The following is a 25,147-nucleotide window of genomic DNA, read 5'->3' as shown; positions in this document are numbered from 1 at the left end:
GTGTCAGGGGAGGTTTATATTGGATTTTAGGGAAAATTCCTTCACTGAAAGGAAGCTTTGGAACGGGCTGCTTAGGAAAGTGGTGGAATGACAGTCTCCAGAATTGGATCACATCTACAAAAACATGTAGATGTGATGCTTAGGGACATGGTTTAGTGATGGACCTGTCAACAGATGATGTTAAAGGTATTTTCCAAGCTCAATTATTCTCTGGTTCTATGATTTGGGTCAAGCTGTGTTGAGAGATTTGCCTTTAGGTGCATCCTTCATAGAGAGACTGAATGATATACCTCAAAGCATAAAATTCTGTGAATAATGGTTTGGGCAGCTTATGACCCACATGGTAACAGAGAAATTCTGGACAGTGAGATATAGCTCCAAACAAAGCATAAAAGATTATTTGCTCTTCTCTTTGACCACAGCTGAGAGATGGGTAACTGTACACATAAATTGGAGTGAGCCAGTTCTGCTTTTATTTGCAGAAAGTCCACAAGTACTGGACTAGAAAAGAGTAATTGCAAAGTAATTACAAAGTAATTATGGCTTTCATGATCTTTGTATGTTGTCTGTTCTGAGACACCACCACAAGTCTAATTTGGCTGCAACAGGTTAAAAAGTAAAGCAGGGTGTGATAATTAATGCTGATGAACATGGTTTTTGTAGGACTTAGGGTGCATCAGCTTAGAGATGAGATTGCAATTTTGGTTGATAAGGGAAACTGAGCTGCTGAGTTTAGGACATTTAACATTTTACAGTGGTTGAACCCAACACTAAATTCTAGTTGGTTTATTGTATATCTGATATAAACAGACAAAAGTGAGGTAAAGAGCTGGGCAGTGGTGATGTGTCATTCCTGACCTCTTGCTTTGATTAAAGGTAGGAGTGATGAAATTAATCCTGCTTCCTAGGTACCTGATTTTTTTTTTTTTTTGCAAATGAAAAGGCATAGCAAGGTCAGATCTGCTTGGTATTTTCAGTCCAATTGATTTCTCTGTTTTCCAGTACTCAGATAAACTGGCTTCAGGACACTCCTGGGCACTGGCCCAGGACACTGTATCCCTCAGCAGCCTTTCCTGTTTGTGTCCCTGCCCTGGGCACAGGGGTGTGATGTGTCAGCTCTGAGAGCAGCATGCTGGGGATGGCTGAAATAAAATAGAAACAGCAAAGTGCAGATAGCAATAATTAAAAAAAAAGCCATCCATCTATGGAACAATTTAGTGGTTATCCTCTCTCTTTACAGGTAGTTGGTTTTTTTTTATTTTCATTTGTGCACCTTTATTTTCCATCACTGTGTGTGTATTTAAGCAGTGCAGAGATATCCGTGCCACAGGCCAAGGGCAAAACCTCACAGCAGCAGTATTTACATAGGTGTGTTGATTTTGGTGATGAACACTTTCACAGACATAGTGACACATTCTCCTGAACAGCTCATCTCCTCAACTCCCCACGTGTCTGGCATTCTCTTGTTTGTTTTTTTGTTTTCAGTTGTTAACTGCAACTTCCATTTTTATGGTTTTGCAGGCTCACAGGTCTGGTGTGACGGTGAACCTGGTGCTGATTTTTATCCTTCTGTGATATTGCTGCATTGGGTTTTGTGGATGCTCTTCAAGTACTGTGTGTTCTTGAGCGAAATACTTAAATTAGTCAATGCAACAAGATGCACTTTAATTTTGCAGTGTTTGCACTCTGCTGTGTTGAGAACTTTCATGTTCATTATGCGTCTGACGTGACAGTGGTGCAAGTCATAAGCAGAAAATACGGTAGAAATGAAAAGCTTATTTAGAAATACTGAAAATATATATTATTTTGAAGTCAGAATCCTGAATAACAAATTTGAGAGGTTATATTAATTAGGCGCTTTTTTTTCCTTTTCTGGGGAAAAATACATGTTACAACAGTTTAATCGTAGAAACCTAGAATGATGTGTGTTGGAAGGGATTTTAAAAACCATCTTGTTCCAACTCCCTGCCACGGGCAGGGGCACTTTCCACTATCCCAGGTTGTTCCAAGCCTCATCCAACCTGGCCTTGGACACTTCCAGGGATCCAGGGGCAGCCACAGCTTCTCTGCTACAAGATGTTGATGAATTATCATTTGCATTCTGTCTTCTACTGTATGTAGCTTCTACTGTATGTACTGAAATGTAGGCATAGCTCAAGCCAAAATCTGTAAATACTGCTATCTTCTTGTTCCTTGAAGAATTAATTCTCTGCTTTGTAGAAAATCTTCATTCTGACTTTACCAGTACTGCACCAAAACTCAGGAAATAAAGTTCTTGGCTAATACCAATCAGTCCAATTGTTATAGGGTCACTTTTTTGGACAAAGAAGCATGTATAAAATGGATTAAAATACTGATAAATTCAATATGAAACTCATTCTAGGTCCATGACGTGCTGTAGGAGGGTAATACTTACAGACTGTCATTTGGACACAGAAACCACAGTTCAACTACAAAAGATATAATAATAGTAAGGATAGGAGCAATGCAATATCTTCATTTTTTTCAAAAAGCTAAAAGGTGTATTTCTTCTTTTTTGACAGAAACTCTAAATAGCAACAGAAGTGTTTGCTTTTGTTTTGTTTCTTTTGTCATCTACTTTCTCTTTTCAAAAAGACAGAAAACAATTTTTCCCCACCAAACAAAAATAATTGACATATTTTCACTGTTATCAAACGTCATGATTCTGTGGAAGCTCTATTTTTAAATGAAACATTACAGAAAATCTTCTGGTGAATAATTTTGGCAATTCCCAACACTTTGTGGGGAAGGACGAGATCTGATCTTCCCCATTTCCTGCACAATTCTCTAAACCTGGGCCAGATTCTCAGAAGTGGGATGGCTTTGCTGTGTCTGTGGATTTGCATACATCGTACCCTTTTTGTTTTTCACCTCTGCAACACTCATTATTTCCGCACCACGTGTTTGAAAGTCAGCTGTACATTTAGAAATTGGGGTTCTAGGCTCCTTAGGAACTGTCAAATGCCACTTGAATGTCTATCAGCCAGCTCTCCCCTGTAGTTGGTGCCTGAGCTCTGGCTTAACTCAGTCTGCTTTACCACAGGGTTGTTGTGCTACTTGCTGGAGCAGACTTACATCCTCCTGGAGCATTCCAAACACATGGACCTATTTATAGGAAAAGTCACTGCAAGAGCTTTGACCCACTGAGGCTGCAAGTTTTATTAAAGGATGGACCCCATTTTCCTTCAAAGAAGGCTTTTGACCTGCTGAAGTATCTCTGAAAGTGACTGGTTGTGTAGGACTGAATTGGTTTTGCTGCCACAGTCAAAAAGGTGATTTTGTTCCTTCAGTTCAGTTTCTTGCACCATGAGTAAGTGATTCACCCTCTCTTCAGAAATTAAATTTCTCCTTTCTCATGCCTATTGTAACCTCTTTTCTCCACTCTATGAATCAGTTTTCTCTTCTTGCATCATCCATCCACCCTCATGTCAAGGATTTTTGTTGCCCCTGACTATTCCTCACCTTTTTCCAACATGCCCCTTTTGTTCCACAGTTCCCCAAAACAGATTTTCAAGAGGAATTTTGGGGATCTTCCCTTGTTTCCCTTCTCTTAGGTTAATGTCTCAAAGTCCTGCCCCTCTACTCCAGGAACAGTCTAAACAACAGGGTGGAGAAGAGGGGAAATTCTGTCTTGGTTTAATGCCTTTCTCTAGCAAATCAACCATAGGAGGTTTCAAAACTAAAATTTATATCCAGATGCTAACTGTTTGCCAAAAGGCAAATTAGCTAATTATATAATGGACATGGAGTGCCACACAAGCAGTTGCACGGGGCTTGGCAGCTCTGCCTTCCAAAGGAAGCGAAACAAATTCCCCTGCAAAACCAGCCCAAACTTGGCCCTGATGCTTCTAATAACAATTTGGAAGCACCAACTCATAAATGCAGAAGATAGGATCCTTTTTATGTTTTCTGACAATATTTTATCTGTTTCCTGATGGTCTTCCCCTCTGTTATTTAAAAAAAAAAAAAAAAAAAAAAAAAAAAAAAAGTTAGAATAAAAATAAGCAAACAAAAAGCAAACAAACAAACAATAGAGGAAGGGCAGAGTGTGAGAATTACCAAATCCTCCTTGCAAATGCAAATGTCGTGCTGTTGCGTTTGTAGAGCTCATATTCAGGGTGCCATCTACTGGCATGTAGGGCTGGTAACGCTGTCAGGAGTCTGAATGGAGCTTGGACAGCAAAGGATTCCTACCTGAAAATCCTAAGGGCACAACTTCTATACCTTTCCTCCATATTATGCCAGACCTCCTTCATATTCTGCAGGATCTCACTGTGTTTTACACTAAGACAAATCTGATGGTGGAAATGTTCCATTTTGGGTTTTGTTGTTGTTTGCTTTTATAGCAGCTCCTGTAATTTTGGTATCTTGGAAAGCCTCCTTGTAATACTCTGATGTATGCAAATTAGCTCAAATTTTCAGGAAAATTAACCAAGGTTCAATGAGATCAGAATCAGAAGTTTCATAAGTCTTTGCAGCCTTGCCATTTACTGCCTGTGTTCCTACTTGTGATCCAGGGCATGACTTTGTCACACTATTAAACTTTTTTATGTCACGTCATGTACTGACAACACCAGACAGAGACTACCTAATTAAAACTCACAATGCTCCCAAGAAGGGATATGTCAGAGTTTTATAGGTGGGAGATTTCAGAAGAAAATCTGAGTGATGTGCTCCAGCCAAACATTGGATCTGTGACAGAGCTGGTGCTGCTCTCGTCTCTCGAGTCTGATCCGCTCTCCAGCCTGGAGCCTACTGAAAATCTGTTGAGAAGCAATTTTGATTTGATACCAACATGAAATACAAAATGATTTGACTCTCCAAGTTTAGGAGGAGGAAAAAAATAATTTCCTGCTTGGAACTGCTGCAGTCCTTACTGCCAAAATGGCAAAGTGTCCCTGTGACATGGATTTGGGTGCTGGCTGCTCTGAAGGGTGGTGAGAAGTGTCTTGGGGAGGGAGAACACACAGTGCTGCCCACCAAAGATCCATGCAAAGAGTTTTCTCGAGTACAATGCACCAGCTCTGCAGCAGTCATAGGCAGGCATGCTCTTAAGCAACACAAAGCAGCTTTAATCTCATTTCTGTAACCTGAAGTTCAACTTCTGTGGGGATCCTTGAGTAACTGAGTCAATGCAGGGAACAGCCAATGGGCACAAGCTTTGGTTTTGGTATGATTAAATTCAGTGTTTCTATCATGGCATTTTCTGTTGTGTGAGTAATGGGCTAATATTAAAGCCTTTCCTTCTTTCTCTTGTCGAGTACTGTCATGAGTGCATATAAATTCCTCTGAAGGTCCCAGCCCGTGCCAGGGGGGTAGGAAATATGTGATCTTCAAGGTTTTTTCCAGCCCCCAAAATAGTCTGTGGTTCCATGAAAAGCCTTCTGGACATGGTCTGGGGCAACCAATTCTAGGTGGTCCTGCTTGAGCAGATGACTTACCAAGGTCTCTTCCACCCTCAGCCATTCTGACTGCATGACCTGTTGTTATCATCCTCTACATTTAGGGCAGTTTCCTGTGAAGAATGGTTTTATCAGTGCCAAGGGAGGCTGAAGCTGTGGGAGCTGTGTCCTCCCACCTGCCCAGGCTGTGGTCCTGCCCAGAGATGTGCAGCAGAGCTCCCCATCTCCCTCTCCCACCTTCACACCAGGACAATGTGTTCCCTGCTCTGATGTCTTCATAGTAATGGGCTTTATTGAAATCAAGGAATTTGATCTTTCAGAGCCTTCAGAAGTTGCGGGGATGTTGCTAGAAATAGCCGTGCTCTCCAACCCGTTTGGAAAACGCTGATTTCTCAGCAGTTTATACTATAACTGCGCTTAAATGGATTTCCATTTCCCTGGCTCCATAGTTGGGAAACCAGCTATTTCAGCTTGTGTAGTATCTCTTCCTTACACATTTTCTCATGTGGTTACACAGCAATATAAAGAGCCAGTTTTCTTGTGGCTCTCAGTAGACTGCTGCACCCACGAGCTACATGTAGTAGTACGAGGGTGAGCAAGGGGGGAGGAAAACAGAGCAAGTGCTGTACATCACTGTCTTGATGTTTTCCGCGGGGAATATAAAGCAACTTTTGCCTGCAAAAAATGTTTTGGGACTTTGAATAGCTAGAAGAGAGTTTGTTGAGTTGTTCTAACACCAAAATGGGAGGCTGAGCAGCAGCACTGTGATCACTCTAGGTCCACTGCCCATCCAAGGGCTTGAGAGCTCAGCAATTTCTCAATTTCAGGTTTTAAAAATGGACAGAGAAACAAAAATCTCATCCGTGCTGCTGGTAGAATTGTGAAAATTAAGGGCTATTTTATCAGCTCTGGGTTTGGCTGTAGGACAGGGTTAGCAGGGTTGCAGAGTGGCCCTGAGATGCACTTGTAGCTCGCCCATGTGGGACTGTGGAGGTAAGATATGTTAATTGGCTTCACAGCGTGTCCTTTCCCTTTGCAAGATTTAAAATGTGTCGTGTGAGCAGGGCCAAAGACAAAGTGGAGTGGCTGCCAGCTGGACGTGGCAGAGGCTTGCAGGGAGATTACACCATGGAGGAGAATGGCTTTTGAGATAAGGATAATCTTTTACATAAACTAACTCTTCCAAGGCAGTTTGGATGGGTGAGTGATAAGGACAATAATAAAACTACAGGCTGACACAGCTGATAGTTATCCTGGTGTTCAAAGATGATCAAGATCTTGCCAGCAAGATAACTCAGCTTCTTCTTCTGACTGCAGTGATACAGACCTGGCATTGATATGTTTTTTGTATGAGGAGTCCCTAGATTAATGCTCTTATTTCACATTCTTCAGGTCAACCCAGCAACCATGGAAAGGTCTTCAACTTCTGATACGGCCTCTGAAAAGCCTAATCCTTCCCACCATAGCACAGGAGCTGTTCAAATGAGGATCAAAAATTCCAACAGTCACCACGACAGGCTGAGCCAAAGCAAATCTATGATTCTCTCTGAGAATGTGAAAGTCGCCGAGCCCGTGAGTAAAACACTCCTAATATTTTCTGAGTCTTACAATTTTTTAAAATCTACGGAATTATTTTATGCATTTTAAGACACTGGTTCCTTTATCATCCTTTGAAAGGAGGGATTTAAGGTCATTAATGAATTGGAATAAAAATTTTCCTTCATGAAATACAGAATTTGGCTTTGGTGACCATGATCATAACATCTACTCAACATTTCAACTCTCAGTTGTAACAACACCTATGTAAAGCACAGGTAAGTAGACAATAGCACTTCCAGTTTTGGGTACATGTCACAGCTTCTCAAAAGGCAAACTTCAAAAGCAAACAGAGGAAAACAAATGGAAATTTCCAACTCTGCAAATAAAGAACAACTTTGTAACAAAAATCAGTCATGGTGTAAGACTGAATGAATCACACAAAGACACTGAACTTATGCTATTATTTCAATAGTTAGCAGAGTCGAAGGAGTTGAGTCATTTTTTTATCCATTAGCATTTTTTTTTAATTAAATAGTTAGTGATGAACTCTATTGCCAGTTGCATCCCTGCCCCTGTACTCCTTGTGAGCTACTAAACAAACTGATTGGTATGAGTCTCCCCTGGTTAATTTTCTTCCATAATGGTGGCAACTTGCAGCTGAGGCCATATGATGTTACAAAATTATTTATGCAATGTTAGCCCCACTTTTTGGACTCCAGATCCATTTTGTTCTCAGAGAATGCAAATGAGGGAGAAAACTCTGTTAGCTGGGGACAGAGTCCCAGATCTCAGCCACTTCTCACAACCATGCCAACCATTATTTTTTTGCCTTTGATGTAATGGATCCCTATGAAATATTCAGCTTTTTGACAAAGTTATTGAATGGAGGAAAGCCACAAGACCTTCAGTATTCCCTTTCCTTTTTACTCAAAATTAAACCTCAAAATTTAGACTTTTTTAGAAATATGCTATTCTAGTGATCTCTGGTGTAACTTAACTAATTTCACCTTATATTTCTAGAGTGAAAAATCTGTTTAGATATTAGCAGCTGTTAAGATACTCATTTACCATTTATTTAAATTATATTCTTTGCGTCAGAATTTGTTTCCCCTTTTTATTTGACTTGCAGTGATCCTCCACCAAAAGCTTGGAACCCTGTTTATAATAATTTACTGGGAATACTGTAATATAATACCAGGAAGAACTGTACCTTTGAAAAAGTTTAAAAGTTAAGTATATTTAATGGTGCCTAACATTTTATTGGCTGTGTTTAACAAAAGGCACTAGGCTGCAGTTGTTTTTGACAAGCATGAAAACATCACAGCGTGAGACTGCAAAAGGAATTATGTAGAGAAATTACAAGTGATCCATCTCTCAATGAATTATCCACCTCAATAGCCTGCAGAACTCAGCTACCAATTAACACCTACTTTATTACATGTTGGGATGTACTTAATAACTTTCATGTGTTTATGCACTATTACCTTGACTGATGCCTCTTGTACAATTAGGCATAATTGGCATATCAATATGCAAAAGTTAAAAGGATTAACCCTCTTAAAACTAATGAGCATTTCTGTATCCAGCTGCTAAATGAGACAAAATTAGCATTTTTCACTTTTGGGCAGGATTTTATCATGCAGTTTCTCATTGTTGATATTACCTTGTTACATAACTTTAGTTTGGGGGATAGTATGCTGGACTGTTACAGAGCAAGGGCTCTGAAAAGTTAAATTAGACATAAATATTCACTGCTGTATCCCAACAACCACACCAGGTGGAATATATGTTCATTGGCTGGGAGCTGGAAAGTTGCTTTGTGTTACATTTGTTTAGTAGCTAATTACATAAAAGCGGAATTTTACCGAGTATATGTCATTTTACCAAGCAAACTTGGCTCCGACATAATAGATTGAAAGCTTGCCATGCTACTAATTTCCTTTCTGTTTCAATTCTTTTCATCTCTTTTCGCCATGCAGAATTTTCTGACTAGATATTGACAGGCTGAAAGTGTTTGGGCGTATTTACTTAAATAAGCCTCTTAAAGTTGTTTGCTGACGCCCAAAGTAAAAGCAGAATTCCTAAGGATCCAAATGCTTTCAACTGTGGGCTTTAAATGCAGCGAGTTAAAGGAGCAGTGAAATACCAGTTGTGTGTGTCAGCCGTGTGCTGACATATCTGGGTATGTGCCCTGTGAAAGATTTGAGGGAAAGTACTGCAGGGGAATATCCTTCATCCTTCCAAGTGTCTTGAAAAAGAAGGGTCCAGCTGATACACACATACATGTGTGTATGTATGTATATAAATTTAATAATATTGTTTTAAAAATCAAGACACTCCTCCCATTGCACTTTTCTACACAGTCTTCACTTTTGCATTTAAAGGCACACAGATCCCTGCTAAAAGACACATATTACCAGAATATTAATCAAAGCTAATTATTTTGTGCTTGAAGAGAAAAAGGATTTATCCTCCTCCTCCTACTTGGAAATTTTCTGTTTTCACAGTCTGCCTCTATTTAGATGATGGATATAATCCATGAGGCATCCATTGATTATGTTTATTTTCTGTTTTACATTGACTGAATATTTTTGTCCTATTATTGGAGAGATTTTTCTTTTAAAAAACTCGAAGCAGCTGAATAAAGGATTCCATACTTTTGCTGTCCATGTTTGGGGTGTGCAATATACTCCCTTCTATTACTAAATGGGTCAAATTCTTTTTATTTAAATTATGCAAAACCTACTCACTTTAGAGGATTAAGGCGATCAGCCTTTGGCACATTTTGAACAATCAATAGAAATATAGATTTCTAAAACTTATTTTGGGAAAGAGAAAATGCCCACTCTGGACAATAAAGGACTTAAACCACAGGCACAAAGGTAGAAAGATGAGTGGTGATTTATAGAGGAGAAAAATGCCTAATTTTCTCTGAGGGATTTGCTGTATTCTGAAGCATGTGCCGTGGTGCTTGTAAACACACCTGGGGCTATACTTTTGAAGGTGAACAGATTATTTTCTGCAGTGTGACAGGGAAGGATGTGCATCATACATCAGTAGGGCCATATGCAAGTGTGCATTTTATAGTGGTGCAGATGCAAATGTGGGAGGCAGGAGCTAAACACGCAAGAGATTATTGGGGGTTTATGTTATTTATTTCAATGGAAATGCCTGAGCGTTGTGCAAAGGTTGAAATTGATATTAATGAAGAGTCTAAAGAGCACAAATCACGAAGCTGGACACAGACTGTGGCAAGTGAGGGCTCTTTCTGGGCTTAATGGTAGCGTCTGAACTAACAATGTAAATGAATATTTGTTATTTTCATCTGTTAGACCCCAGGGAAGTGCATTTTGCTTCATTCAGAACAACTTCAAACAATGAAATGTATTTTTTATTGGTGTCTATATTAAGAATTAGAACCTATTTAGACATTCCAAAATGTTAATGTGTTAGAGCTTTCTCTGATTAGGTTAAACAAACTGGTAGGTTTATTTATCTCCCTAATACATTATCAGAGAAATGGGAAGCAATCTTCTTTTGTTTCTTACTCCTGTGATCGTAGAACACTTGCCAAAGTTATGGCTAGCCAAAAAGACAGAAATAAATTTGCTAAAAATATAAACCTTCTGTTTAGCAGAGTTTTTGAGCCATATTTTGTAATTGCAGGGCTTGTACATGTTTACTTCAAATCAAGCTTATAGTCAAGTTTGAGGCTTTGTTTGTATAGATTGTCCTGAAGTAGATCCTGATATTTAATTAAAATGACACTAAATCACATTGAATTGATAAGACTTGGCATCTCAAACAAAGGTAATTGCCCGTATTGGTTTTGTACAAAAATAGAGCTGCTTGGAAAATGTGCAGCCAACACAGACTGTCAACTCCATTTATAGATCAATATGTGAAAACCATTGATCAGGCAGGCATGTGTAACAGTAACACTTTGCATTTATTTGTTGTTTTTATACCACGTTAAGGCTTACAGGATTATCGGCTTCCAAAATATTTTGACTTCCTCGTAAATATGTTATCTGTTTAATGTTAATTACTAGACAGTCTCTAGCCCTCTTTTAGAGTATTTTCAGTTTCATTGCTATGGGTAGTTTTAGCTCAAAAAGGGATTATTTCAATCTCTGCAAGATCATCAGAGCTTCTTTTATAGTGTAGTTTATTTAGGGAAAGTTTTTGAGGACAGCTCTTTTTTTTTTCTTCTCCCAGTTTACTTTTTTTCTTGGAGGAAAAGTATATCTTGACAAAATATTTCTAAAAGCAGAAAACCTTCTCGTGATGTAGTTTTGAAAAATGTTCTCTTTACTGTGATCTAATAGTGACTGCCCAGGCTTTATTCCCTGCAAACTTCATCATCATACACTGGTGTGCTACAGATGCAGCCACGTTTGTCTCTATAAAGGAAAAGTGCTGTGTTCCCTTCAAGGTGTACACAAATCATGTAGTAGTACTGGGACAGATATAAAAAAATAAATGAGCTTCCCATGACAAGGGTGGGAATTGTTAATAAATGCAAGCTTACACCTTGTTTGCTCCGAGTATTTCAGGGTAGCTATGAAAGCAGTGAGTCCACAAACATAGTCCAGTTTCACTTCTTGAACATGAATATTGCTAAAAGAAAACAAATGTGTTTAGTAACCTTAGTCATTCTCCTTTCCAGGGCAGGAAAATGAGGAATGAAGTGTGTCATATGTCCCCTCGCTGTACTCACAGTGGTTTTGTGCTTTGGAAATGTAGATCTGCTCTCTGCTGAGTGTTGTGCCCACAGACTGTCTCCTTCAGCCCTTGGCTCCAGTTTTTCATCCATTTCAGTGCCTGTATCCCTCATTCCCTACCTGAGGAGCTGCTCTGGCCCCGGGGCAGAGGCCCTCAGCCTGCACAGATGTGCTCCTACGTGCTCATGTATGCTCTCCATACCATAAAGTCCTCTGACTTAAAGGCTGAAAGTAGAATATTAATTCATGAGCCTATTTTAGGGCTCAGCATAACTTCAGTATGAGATTTTTCTCAGGTTTGCCTCCCAACCTTTTTACAGGACCAATATTTTGCGTGCAGGTGTGTTTTTAGGTTTGAAACAAGCCTTTTGATTTTGTGAATAATATTTTTTTTTTCATTTCTATTTTCTCAAATATGCTCTGTGAAAATCTTTACATTTATATTTACATCATAGCACTTCAGCTGAAATAATCCTGGCTAAAAAAGAAGTTAAATTTATTGTTCAACTCCCCATTTATTTCTCCTCCCCACAGTTTCACTGTAGCATTTCAGCTGTGTAGCTTGATAGGCAGCATCATAATGAGATCATAGAAAAAGGAAATAACCAGCACCTATTTCTTCTTAAAAGCAAGGATAAATTCATTTCAGCTCTATTAAGGGAGTGGTGAATGTAAATGGTTTGGCTTCCTTGTTAAGCCAAACCGAAGTTCAGACGAGATATTATATGAGTCAGAATTGCTGATTTTGACTTTTACTCAGTGTGACAGAAGGGTAGAAAAAAAGGTTCTAAAACTCCATTTTTCCCCCCCCTTCTTTTTTTTTTTTTTCAATCTTACATTATCTCATGCTGTGAAAATCTTTACTCTATTTACCAAGCACAAATTAGTCTTGCCAAAGGTTCTGAAAGTTTGCTACTTCAGCTTAGATCCTAAAACTTCAAAGAGAGCTGCAACTCCACAAATTAGTGTATGTGCTCTGCCATGGCTATTTTCACTTGAACTTAGCTAAATTCGTTTATAATTTAGTGCTGATTGAACGCTGCCATAAATGTACACAAGACACATTTTTTAAAGTTAGTCCTCTGATTACTAATTTGAATAAAAAACTCTAACCTTGTTAGCATCTGGACTTATTTTCATAATAACAACCCCTTCAGAACCTACAAAGTAATGAATAATTGACAACAAATGAAATGTTTTGATAGTTGTCGGCACAAAGCATGTTTAATGTTTTGTGTTGCTTCCTAGCTAATTATGTAGATGACACATTTGTCAGACCTTGACTGCCATTAGAAACGTGTTTCCAGAGGGGAGAAAAACAGGCTATTCATAGAGTAATTAACTAGAATGCTCAATGACCTGTGAGAGATTCAAATGGCTGCCAGTTCAGACATTGTTTTGTTACAGAAGCAGAGGGGTAATTAAAATTCCAAATTACAGTGCTATGATGAAGCATTTGTTTGTTGACAGTATACTCTTACTCTAGTTTGTTAATTCTTTTTTAAATTGCTTCTAATCCATTTTATAGCTTTAGGAGTTCCGTCTTTGAATTTACTGACAACTAATATTATGGGAAATTGTTCTTCCGCGAGGCTCGGCGGGCTTGGCAGTTCCGTGGGAGCACAAGGTGGGTGGGATGGAATCGTGGCTCTCCCCCTAAACCCACACACCATGTGCTGTCACCGAGACGCGGCTAACGCGGCGCATCTTGTGAAATGATATGTTCATAATTCTGCGTTAGGGAAGATGTCTGCTTAGGGGAGGAAATGGTTCAGATAAAGTAATAATAATCAGACAAATTGAGGGAAGGTGTCCTAGAAGGTTAGGGGAAGAGCGGTGATGTGGCCGGGGCCGGGGTGACCGTGGGTTAGGTGAAGCACTTTGGGAAGCCGAGGTCTGCTCGGTGATGGAGATTTGGAGGACAATCGTCTGCTTAAAGAAATCAAGCACAAAATATGAGGAATGGGTTGTTTCGTAAGAGTCGACCGTATCTTTGCCAGTGCCCTTTGCAGGCAGTAATGGACCTGACAGGGTAAGCTGTCTTTTCTCCTCCAAATGGGGACTCTTTGCAAGTCCGAAGTGTTAAAGTTCTCTAAACAATGAATTAAATGCAAGCCCGAGTGAAATATTTATTTACTTTGCCAAAAGTGAGACTCTGGTTTTGTTAAGGAGATGTGACAGAAGTAACATGGTGTTTGATGCAGGAGAGCTGACAGCGGCATGGAGTGAGCGCTGATTATCCCGAAGACACTGTCAGCCGGGATTGATTTCCACTTTCTCCGTTTATGTAACGGTTCCTGTAATACAGCTGACCCCAAATCACGTTACCTTGTCATTTCTCTGCATGGATCAAGAAGAGATGAGCTGAAAATAGCTAGGCACTGACCTTGAACTTGGCGGAGAAGTGAGAAGTGACAGCGGGGGATGCTCTGCGGGCGGCTGCTCTGCGGCCGCGGCAGCACCAGGGGGCAGAGCAGCACCAGGGATTGCAGCTGGAGCAGCTGATCCCACCGACCCACAGCCCCGTGACAAACGCCTTTCCTCACCCCCTTTGCCTTCCCCTTTTTGTTCTGTTTTTTTTTTTTTCTTTTTTTCTTTTTTTTTTTTTTTTTGTTGTGTTTTTTTCCTTTAAAAATTGGGGAGATGCTCACTAGAAGAGCAGCTGGCTCTAAAACACTGGAGTTCCCACCATCCAACGCTTGAAAGTGGAATTATTTGAAAGGATGATCAATATTAAAATGTCTCCTAACTGGGCGCACTGTTAAGAAGTTTTGCATCCTCTTTATGAATACCCCTCCCGTTGTTTTCCTAACATCTAGTGAAAAAATGTAACATTTGCTTTATCATTAATAGAGTTTTCTTCAATTTGGGTGGTTTATGAGAAGATAAATGCATTCCTCAAAGTCTACGAAACCCTTTGAGTTTCATAGAAAGCTTGGTGTAGATACATATATAAAATATTTTTAAGCTGATAGGACATCTAAAAAACGGTAAAAATTTTAAAGAGGTTTCTTTTTCTTTTCAGATGAGACACTCCTCTCCGTTCCAATGTATGTCTTGAGGGGGAAAAATGAAAACTTGGTTATGAAAACATTATTTAATTTACCATCTAAAACCCATGCTTGACTTCTTTTGTTCTACATTTTCTTTTAATCTCCTAACAGACCTTTTAGTGCCTGATGCTGGCAGGAGATGTGGAGACGTGAGATGGAAGTGCTGGTTCTTCTCAAGGATCTGGGGATTTGGGGTGTCACTGCTCGAGGCAGGACCTGAACTCACCCTTTAAGATATTTGGCCAGAGCTCCCACTCTCATTTGTTAACACTGAGACACTGATAGGAAAATAGATAGAGAAACACTCAAAAAAATACCTTCTAAGGTAGTGTTGGTAGTTCTTCACAGAACACAGGGAAAGACAAGGTGTAAATAGGAGTTTCTTAATTAGTAATTATTGATTTTGTTGTCATCTATAGAAGAGCAGTGGAAATTCATGCCAAGACCAGTTTTTCTACATATCATATAAAATCTGAGGTCTTGTTTAAGAGCAGAGTACAGGCACAGAATGAGGTCATTTCTCACTGATGACTGGGGACTGGGGCTGTGGAACCAACAGGAGGAACTTAGAAAGAAGAAAGAGTACAAGACACTCCTCTTCATTCTTTCTATCAGAAATGTGTGTAAATGGTGAAATGAGGTGAATTCTAAGACTTGAAAATGTTTGTCTCCTTCATTTTATCTTGTTCAAACCCAAAGAACCATCATGGAGTTGAATCAGAAATTTGTAGCTCAAAACTCTGCAGAGTGTAGCCTTTGAGCTGTCCTGGTAAGAATGGAGCAGGACTTTATATCCAAGTAAACTTGGACATAAAGTTTGAACCAACCAGAACTCTCCAAATAATATTATTTTCTCTATCTTAACATCTGATTCAAATGGCAATGATACCAGTGCTTTTGTATTACCATCATTTCAGAGTCCATACATATATCCTTGTGGTTTTTACCAGTAAGAAAAAATTATTTCATAGGATCTCTGTTGATTCTACTCCTCAGCCTTCTAATTTTTGACTGTTTTATCCTGTAAGAAGTGGCATCCAAATATACTGGCACGTTAATGACACTGAAGTTGCCTTCATGATGCTAAACAGACTAACACTTTATAAAGTTGCATTTTTTGACTCAGGAGTGAGATAGCAGCATGCTGTGACGTTAACAAGATAATTTTATATGCATACTATTTCACTTGGCTTCCAAGATAGCCTTCAGTTGTATTTATTTATTGCAACCAAGTGGAGAAGGAGCTGGACTGGAATTTGTCATGTTTCCATGGTCCCAGCTTGGACATTTGCCTGCCAAAGGAATTTTTTAGTCCTATTTTCTGTTTCTCCACCTGTAAAGTGGAACTGTGGAGAATATATATTTCTTTTCCACACATTGAAGAGGTTGCCTCAAAGCTGGTTCAACTGTTATGTTTCAATCATGCTCTTTATGTAGATAATTCCATTCTCATCATATTAACTCTATTAATTAAAACAGAATTATTCCACAATTATGCTAGTGTAACTGAGAGGAGAACTTGGCCCCAGGTCCTGTACATTTTCCTTATCTATATTCTCTGCACTTAACTGTTTCACTATTTTTCGTCCAAAAAAACCTTATTTTGGCTTCATCATTAATCAGTTCTCTTCCCTTGATTCTATACCCCTGTGCTTTCAGCAGCGTTAGGTTTCTCTCAGGGCCTTTGTGTTCTGTACTGTATATTTCAAAAAGTATGCTTAAAAAGTGTTGTTTAAAGGAGTCTCTCTGGAAATCTGTCAGTGCACACCATGACAGGGAACATAAGCTGTGGAATTATATTCCTTTTACACTATCTTTATTAAATACTATGTTACAGCTGAATTGTGGCATCTAAGACATTTCCTTTCAAAAATGCCGTCAGATTTGAAATATGTAGGTACTGAAACTGAGATTATATCAAACTTCCCATGGCTAGTCTTGGGCACCTGACCTGCATAGCTTCCCACAGGGGAAAAGTAAGCTCCATTTCTTTAAATTTCCAATGAGAAGGGACATGTGTCTCCTTGCATTGAGCTACATGATATCACATCATGTGGCACCGAGTGACCCAATGCAACATGACAGGAGAGGTAAAGGACCAGGGTTTTTTTTCTTTTTGTTTGTTTTATTACTGCAGTGAAATATTCGCAGTACCAATGAGATGAAATGGGCATCAAATTATTTTGTGCATGCCCTAAATACATGTGCTATTGCACTGTGTATGCACACGCTTAATAAATGTTGTTTAATGCGCTGAGAAGGGGTTTTAAAACAGACAAGAGTGTCCTTGTTAGGCAATGTGCCTATTCTTAGACAAATAGTTGACAGCAGAATTCTCCTGCCCTAAATCAGATCGAATTTCCTCTGAAGACAACCTTTTTTTTTTTTTTTCTTTTAGGATCTGATCCTGTCATGTTGACATGGTAATATTTTATTTTCTGTTTGATTTCCTGTTTGGTGAGATTCATAGCCTCAGTGGAAATAGGTCTTTATCATCCATGATTTTGTAGTTAAGGGTGTGCCTGTACAGACACAGAGCCATGGCACAGCTGGATTGAAACCTCCCCCTTCCAAGGGCCCAGAACCCAAAATCCTGAGAGGAAGAAGGAGCTTCATTTCTCAATATGCAGCCTATGGAAAAAAAAAAAAAAACCAAAAAAAAAAAAACCCTTTTTTTTTTTTACTTACATGTCATAGACCAATGCAATTAAGTTATGTTTGTTATTTTAGAACAGTACAGAATATGCCTAAACTTTAGAAGCAGTTACACCTTTCTTTTTGTGGTTATTGACTCTCTGAGCTGCCACATACTCTGCCAGTTGCAGTAAAATGTGGCATTGAAGACCACAGCCAAAACCCAAGTAGAGTAAAAAATGTGCTTTCCTTTCTAATCTCTGAATCTTCCCCCAGTTTTGGAAACAAATTTGAAAGACTGTGAAATCCCCATCCTATTTTCCCTTACTTCTCTCTCCTGCCCCAGAGCTCTGTAAGAAAGATTGTTCTCCTGGATATTTCATCCATGGCCAGGACTGGAAGTGCTGCAGCTGTGATAAGAGAATCTGTTCTCATGACATCTCTAGCCCCAAGGCAGGTAGAAAACCCAGACAAGCATCCAAACTTTTGTTTGTTTACTTGGACCAAACCTGGATTTTGGACCAACTGAGCTTCCCATCAGTGATTCTGTCAACCTTAAGAGCTCATTCTTCTTGATTGTGGTCCTGAAGTCAGACTCTTACTTTATAACCTCATTACACAAAACCCCCCCAATGTTTAAAAATTAAAATGCCAGGTGCCAACTCTTTCCAGTAGTTGGCTACTTTAACTTTGAGCTTTCCATTTTTTATCAGCAAATGATAAACTGAAAATTCAGTGTTCCCAGTTTAGATCTTTCTCAAAATTAAAGTGTAAATCTAAAGTAACCACCTGTAAGCACTAAAACCTGAAGACATTTGGACACAAGATAAACAAATTGTTTAAAGAACTGCCAATTGATTACATCAGGTTTTAAGAATAACTTAGCAGGGAAGATCCAAAATTTGTGTTTTAACATTTTTGGGCCTGATTTTCTTTTCTTGTTTTTTTTGGGTTTGTTGTTTTTGGTTTTTTCTTTCCCCTTTGGAGGTGGGGAGAGTTCCATATTTTGCTTTTTAAATTTTATTTTAATCAAGAAATTGGAGAGCTGGGAAAAGAAATAACATGGTTGTAGATAAACTGTTGCAGAAGAATAAGGTTGACACCATCATGCAAATCTCAAAAACCTGGGAAAGTTTGGGGCAAAGGAGTTCATTGTGAAAAGCATGGAGCAAGTAGGGATCAGAGGGATTTGGAGACAAGTGGGTGGGAGGAAAGGGGGTTGGATAGGTAAATTTTCTGGGTGGAGCTGTGAATTGTGGCTGGAGGAAGAGTTGTGCTCCTGGTCTGTAGTGCTGGTGCTTTGGTGGCAGCCAGAGTTAAAGTTCCTCATCAGTTTTGGGGTTTAGCTGACTGCACATCCAGGTAGGTTTGTTTTTCCGTGTATGGTGGTTTGCAGAGAATCTTTAGTTGCGCTGAATTTGGCTAAAATTCCCAATCCTCCAGTTTTGTGGGTCATATTTGTGTTGGTGTAAACAAGAGAGACATCCTAGTGCACTCAGCACATGAGCCACTAGTTCCTTAGAAATGTCCATCCTTTCCCCAGAATCTTTTTTGGTTTATTTATTTCACTTTCTTCATGTAAATTCTTTCATGTTTTTATGGCAGATGAGCCTGATTACATGAAAGTTTACCTTTCAAATACTTCCCATTTATCACACAGTTTTCTCACCTAGAAAATCCCAATGCAGCCACTGCTAATGTTTGATAAGATTTGTACCTGGTAGATTCTAAATTACATTAATGCATAAAGCCTGCAATGCTAGGCTCCCTATTGTTACAGTTATTAAAGCTGTAACTGAAATGATATCTTTCATATTGATCTTCAGCTAGCAGCCCTTATCCAGAAGCTTTGTTTCACATTAAAGACACTAATGATTGTCTCCACAAAATGAGCAGCTTAATAGTTAGAGAAAGTTAAATGGAAAAAACCCAACTTTGATAGCCACCTTTGATAGCTCTTTGCTCCAACATCTCTCATGGCCACAAAGTGCAAGCCAAGCATTAATAGACCTTTTAATAAAATGACTTGAAAGGAATCAATGGTATTTTTCACAAAGTCTAATTTCCAGCAAGTTATTTAAATGTTTGTATTCCTTCTGGACAGATCATGTCCTTCTGTAGCTGCCAGTTTTTCCTGGAATTTCTCAGGCTGTAGTCCTAGGGTTTTTAATTTTTATTTTGAGGGGGTCTGGTTTTGATTTACTGCTTTACTGAAATTTTGTGAAAAATGGAATAAATAGAAGCCTTGTTCTCTTCCAAGGCTGGCAAAATTTCCTGTAGACATACAGCCAACAGCCAAGTGTTTGTGGGGTGGAGGGTGAAGTCTAGTTAGAAATGTGACAAGAGCCTTTTTGGGTAGGCTCAGGTTGCCTACCTTGGTTCCTTCACGGCCTGTAAGAGCTCCACCTGTTTCCTCACCTTCAGGTGAAAGTGGTGTCTCCTAGCAGCTGAAAATGTGATAAATGTAACTGCAGGACAGGAGGCTCTGGCTGGAGTTTGTGGGTGAAGAGAACAGAAGCACAAAACCAGGGAATGGTTTGGGTTGAAAGGGACAGGAATCTCATCCAGTTCCATCCCTGTCACGGGCAGGGAAACCTTCCACCAGACCAGGTTGTTCAGAGCTTCATCCAACCTGGTCTTGGACACTCCCTGGAAAGGGGCAGCCCCATATTATTGCACTTGCTCTACTCCTTTTTCTCTCTTTTTTTTTTTTTTTCTTTTTTTCCCTGGGATTTTTGTGTCGCTTTTCTGTTAGTTTTTAGTTCACTTGTTTGTTTTGGCTTAGGGTGAGGAGCAGCTGCTGGATCTTTTCTTGTTTTCAGCTAGGAAATTATTTTCCCCCATTTTTGGATGTGGCAGACAGAGTGGAAACTAGGTGTTTTCCATGAGACTATGCAGTGTGAGCAGAGAAATACATGTGAAATTTTTATATTCTCTAAGCTCATTTATTTTACTTGACATATGACAGATATCTATTTAAAGACTGATATTCAAGTGAAGGACATTTTTTTCTTTTCTTTGATGACCAGCAGCAAACACACAAATTGTTCTATTTGAAACATGAAAAAGAGGCTGATATTTATTATTTTACATAAAGAGAGTCATGGTGTGCTGACAAGGTAGAAGGTAAGGGATCAAATTAATTTGTATTATGATAAAATGTAGTTCAGCTGAGATCACACCCTCTGTTTTCACTGGGGGATGGATTTTCCCTGATGAGCTCTAGTCAATCCACAGTAATGATTAAGTCAAATATCCCCTATGTTAAAAGTTCATGTATGAAATCATGGGGATGAAAAGAGAGAAGGAAAGGGAATAATATCAACTAAAAAATAGCCCAAAAAACAACAGAAGAATACACTATGAAGAGTCCACAGCTACAAAATATTTCCCTCTTCTCTCAATATCTCATGAGGAGTCAGCCCTTATTTCTGCTGCTTTTTTTGTCCAGGCTCCACTGGAAAAGCCTGGATTAAACTAATGCAGGGACATGTTTTGGCCGCTTATTATTTATTACAATTTTAGTTCCAGGTTTCAAAAACAATTAGGGAAACTGCTTAATAGGAAAATGACTCTAATTACTTGTTAATTGAGGTTATCTGCTTCACATTATTCAAAACGTAAATTGTGTTGACACTTGTACCCAGATATGATTACTTAATAAACAGACTGAAAATGCATCATGAATGAATTCACCCCCCCACCCAAAAAAAAATAGACATTTTATTTTTTGACTCTAGTTTGCTCATCTGAAAGATATTAAAAAGTGTGTATACAGTTTGCAGTAAGCTCAGTTATAACATGTTAGTACAAAAAATAAATTATACGTTTCAAGCAGTGAAAAGATGAAGGACTGAAATTGAAAAATGAAAAGGTTTATTAAGCTTGCACATAATATATTCAGGTAAGGTTTGCACACAATACGAAATGGGGTTACATGAAGTATGGTGTTACCTCTTGAATAAATAATTTAGCTGATAAATCAAGTACGTGCATCCAAAAAAATACCAATGTTAATATTCGACAAACTAGAATTTGTGCTTGTGTTTGATTTTGGTGACTGACAAAAAGAAAAGTGTTATTTTTTTAAAAATAACTCATTTGTGGATGAGAGATACCAGTTTCTGTATTTTCTACAGCAAGATAATTCTGCAATTTAAGAATAAAATTGAATCATCCTGTTTTTCCTTTGCATTATTGTGCCCTAGGACTTCCATGTTTTGCAGAAAAGTTCAATCTCTATTTTTTAAAAAGTCCTAGACCATGAATTAGATTTCAGTTGTTAAATGTCTAATGACGTCCAAGACTTTGATTCCATACAGTGGACTTTGCCAGCCATGTCCATGTGGGTAGGATCAACCATTTTTAAAGTACTGGGTTTTGGGGCTTGTGTGGTTAATTTTGATTTTTATGATGTGGGTAGTAAACATAATTTTCCTGAAACCCAAAATGTTTATTACTAAAAAAAAAAAAAAAAAAAAAAAGCAGTGAGAAAAGTTGAAAGGCAACATTTTTGCTTTAAAGACGTAACTAGCGAACCTGTTGAGAGACTTTGTGTGTTTTTCACCTCGAAATTTCCCTGTTTGAAATGAGAAAGACCTCAGTTCATGCAGAGGAGCCCTGATTCCAGCCTCAGGGTCTGTGTGTCACACTTGGGACTATTTATTGCAGAGGCATTTTTGAAAACATGAACCTCGGGAAACCATGGTGGTCAGGCAAGGAAAGAGGGACCCCAGGAAAATGGTGGAGAGTGGAAATAAATTAATTTTTCAAATTAAAGGGCCTGCTTGCACATTTATAAGATTATTTACTTTTTAATATGCAAGCATAACTCTTCCACTTCGAAATTTTGGACTTGTATTTTCCTTAGCTAAACACCTTTTGGAGGCATTTTCTGTAGAAATACTATTAATCCCTTCTCCTTCATATTTTGCTAAGAAATGATGGGAAGTTGCAAAGCCCACACGGATGAAAGTTTCAGAGCTGTGTTTGTGCCCATTAATTTTCCCTTCTATGATATTTTCCCACTTTCACTCTGTTTGACATTGAGCCTGAGCTTTGTTCCTGACTCGTAGCCTATGGCAGTGGAACGGGGAGATGAGACATCACGGAGATGTAGAGCACACATAAAAAGAGAAGATGTGTAAAAACTGAAATGACATGGCAGCTGAAGCAGCTTGTTGCTCAGCTTGGTTGCATGTTTGAGTGGAGGAAGCGAGGTAAATTGTGATATGTAAGAGAATAACACTCGACAGGGTGTATGGTTGTAAGGTATATGGATGCTCAATCATGTGGTGAGGCAGAAGGCTGAAGGACAAGCGCCTTCAGTATCCGCACAGTCTGTAGATATCCGTGTGACCTACAAAACAGGGGGTGTTAGGCTCGCAAAAACATCACTTGCAAAGCAGATCCAAACCATTTCAAGAAAATTCCATCCACGCCGTTTGACTACCTCCTAATCTGTCAATAATTATTAAAATAATGGTGTTTAGGGGGGGGGCAGGAAAATCACTGTCACACGTTTCTGTGTGCATTCCCCCCATAAGTGATGAACTCTCACAGTAGTCTACACGCCAACAACCACTTTCACTTCCCACTGGTTGTACTTATTAACCTATTAGAGATACATGTGCCTTTATGCTAATTTAGCTGAACATTTGCAACCACCACCCTATCTGTGCCTGAATGGCTTTGTGTAATGGATCTGATGATCTTCAAATCTGGAGTAGGATTTATTTAGGTCAGACTCCATTTGCAGTGTTTTGGATATTTGAGCTGGGAAGCGAATGGCCCTTTGTATACTGACAGTAGAACGTTTTAAGATGAATTTTGATACTTTTAGAGCCACATGGAAAATAGTTTGTGAATTCGTTTCTATGGCAATGTGTAATAAGTGACTGAAGGAATTATAATTTAGGTGGATTTATCTTCCCTTATGCTCCACTGTAACACACACACATGCTTGAACCTGCAAGGTGTTTAAAAAATCAGCTTGTGACAGTACACCAGCCTGCCTCTGCCTTCCTGGTTGTATGTGCACCTGTATAAATGAGGGAAAATATCCAATTTTTCATTTGGCAACTTTCCCCACAGGTAAAGAGGTGATTGTAGAAAATGCAGGGTACTGCAAAATCAACTTTATTATTTTAGCACGTGGAAGCTGTAGAGTGCAGATAGTTTTGTTCTATCTATAAGGTGTACTGTGCAAACAGCAGTTTATAAATCTGCAGTCACTGAATCCAGGCAGTGACAAACTGGGCTATATTGGCTAATGAACAGATTTTTTGTAATGGCACTTGTTACAGGCAAAGACAGGTCCTTTACACAGTGAAAAGCAGCTAAATGATAAAATGTGTGTTTTATAATTTATAAATTTATATATATAAATATATATATTTATTTATTTATGTAAATAATTTATAAAACTTCCCTACAACCAGCTCCATCCCAGGTATTGCACCCTGTGGGGAATCCTGCAAGCCCTGCAGTGATGGACAAAACGGATGTACTCCCTCTGTCCTGAAGGTTTCCAAATCCTTTAAGTTCTAAACTCTTACATAGGAACTCTGTGCACAGGAATAATGTCAATGAACTTGCTTTATTTTTATTTTTAAGAGCTTAATTCTGTGCTGTTACAGACTCACTGCTAAGATGATGAGGCTTATAACAGTGATGCAGAAAAAAAAGCAGAATAATGAATAAATATTTGTGGGGTTTTGTGTTTGTGGTTTGTTTTGTGTTTTCCTATAATCACATGGCTTGATTATGAGAAACTGATGATGAACTTTCTATGCTATAAATGACCAAAAGTCAAGGACAATATTGAAAGTTAATTTCAGAAGACATTAGCAATATCTGGCAAAATTTTAGGAGACTGAAATAATTGTCTTACAAGAACCTTACAGAGTTTTCTGAGTTGGTCCATGCCTGTTCATTTAAATTATAAATATTTGGTTGTCACAGAAATTACAAAATTTTAAAAAGGGACGATCATTATGCCAGTATTCAGAAAGGCAAAATGGCATGACTTGGGAAATTTTATACTCAAATCATCCTATAAGAGTATTGGGTCAATTAATGGAAAAGTGTTCCAGGGCTCTATAAAAAAAATAGGAATATCATTGATGTCAATCATCATAGCTGAACGAACAATAAGTTTTAAAAAATGCAACTAAATGGATTATTTTTTGATGTAAGTCTGGTTGGAAAAGGATCCATACTTGTGAAGTGTAGTGAAAGTTTTTAAAGCACTCAACTTAATAGTACGTGACATTCTGATTAAATATTAGTTATATGCTGTATCAGTGAAGCACACATTAAATGGATTAAGAACTGATTAATTTACACGTTTTGGAAAGTAGTCCCTGGGGAATCATCATCAACTGGGTGAATTTTTAGAGTTGTTCTCCAGGGACTAGTATTAAGCTTGACACTAATCACTCTTTTTATCCATGATACAGAAGTACATAGAACAGTTCTAATAACATTTGAAAATAAAGCAAAGATTGATGGGCTGGCAAATAGGTCTGGGTAAAGGCACTTGTGGAGGGTGTTCTGGATAGCTTAATGGCTGAAAGTGCATTTTAATTTATCCAAATGTATGTATATATGGGAAACATCCAGAGTGAGGAACTGTGCTCTGGGATTTTGTTGTAAAATGTAGCTTTTGTGGGTGTTTTGGGGTCAAGAAGTTTGAGATGACCATTGTGAGTGGTAATGAAGTAGGGACATGGCAAAGGTTCGTATTTGTCAGTGGCACTGATGAGTAGAAAGT

At 38.7% G+C, this 25,147-nt stretch overlaps 1 protein-coding gene across 1 annotated transcript in view; it reads left to right on the top strand.

Moving 5' to 3' along the window:
- Positions 1-25,147, top strand: part of ARHGAP15 (Rho GTPase activating protein 15) — a 322,985-nt gene that overhangs the window by 10,067 nt on the left and 287,771 nt on the right. Inside the window, exon 3 of the mRNA XM_058839510.1 lies at positions 6,816-6,995. Coding sequence (XP_058695493.1) covers positions 6,816-6,995 — 180 coding nt within the window. The remainder of the gene's footprint in view (positions 1-6,815; positions 6,996-25,147) is intronic.

This window comes from Poecile atricapillus, chromosome 5 (genome assembly GCF_030490865.1).
Source record: "Poecile atricapillus isolate bPoeAtr1 chromosome 5, bPoeAtr1.hap1, whole genome shotgun sequence".
Lineage (NCBI taxonomy): Eukaryota > Metazoa > Chordata > Aves > Passeriformes > Paridae > Poecile > Poecile atricapillus.
The sequence above is the reverse complement of the archived record's forward strand: the minus strand, read 5'-3'. Positions and strand labels throughout refer to the sequence as shown.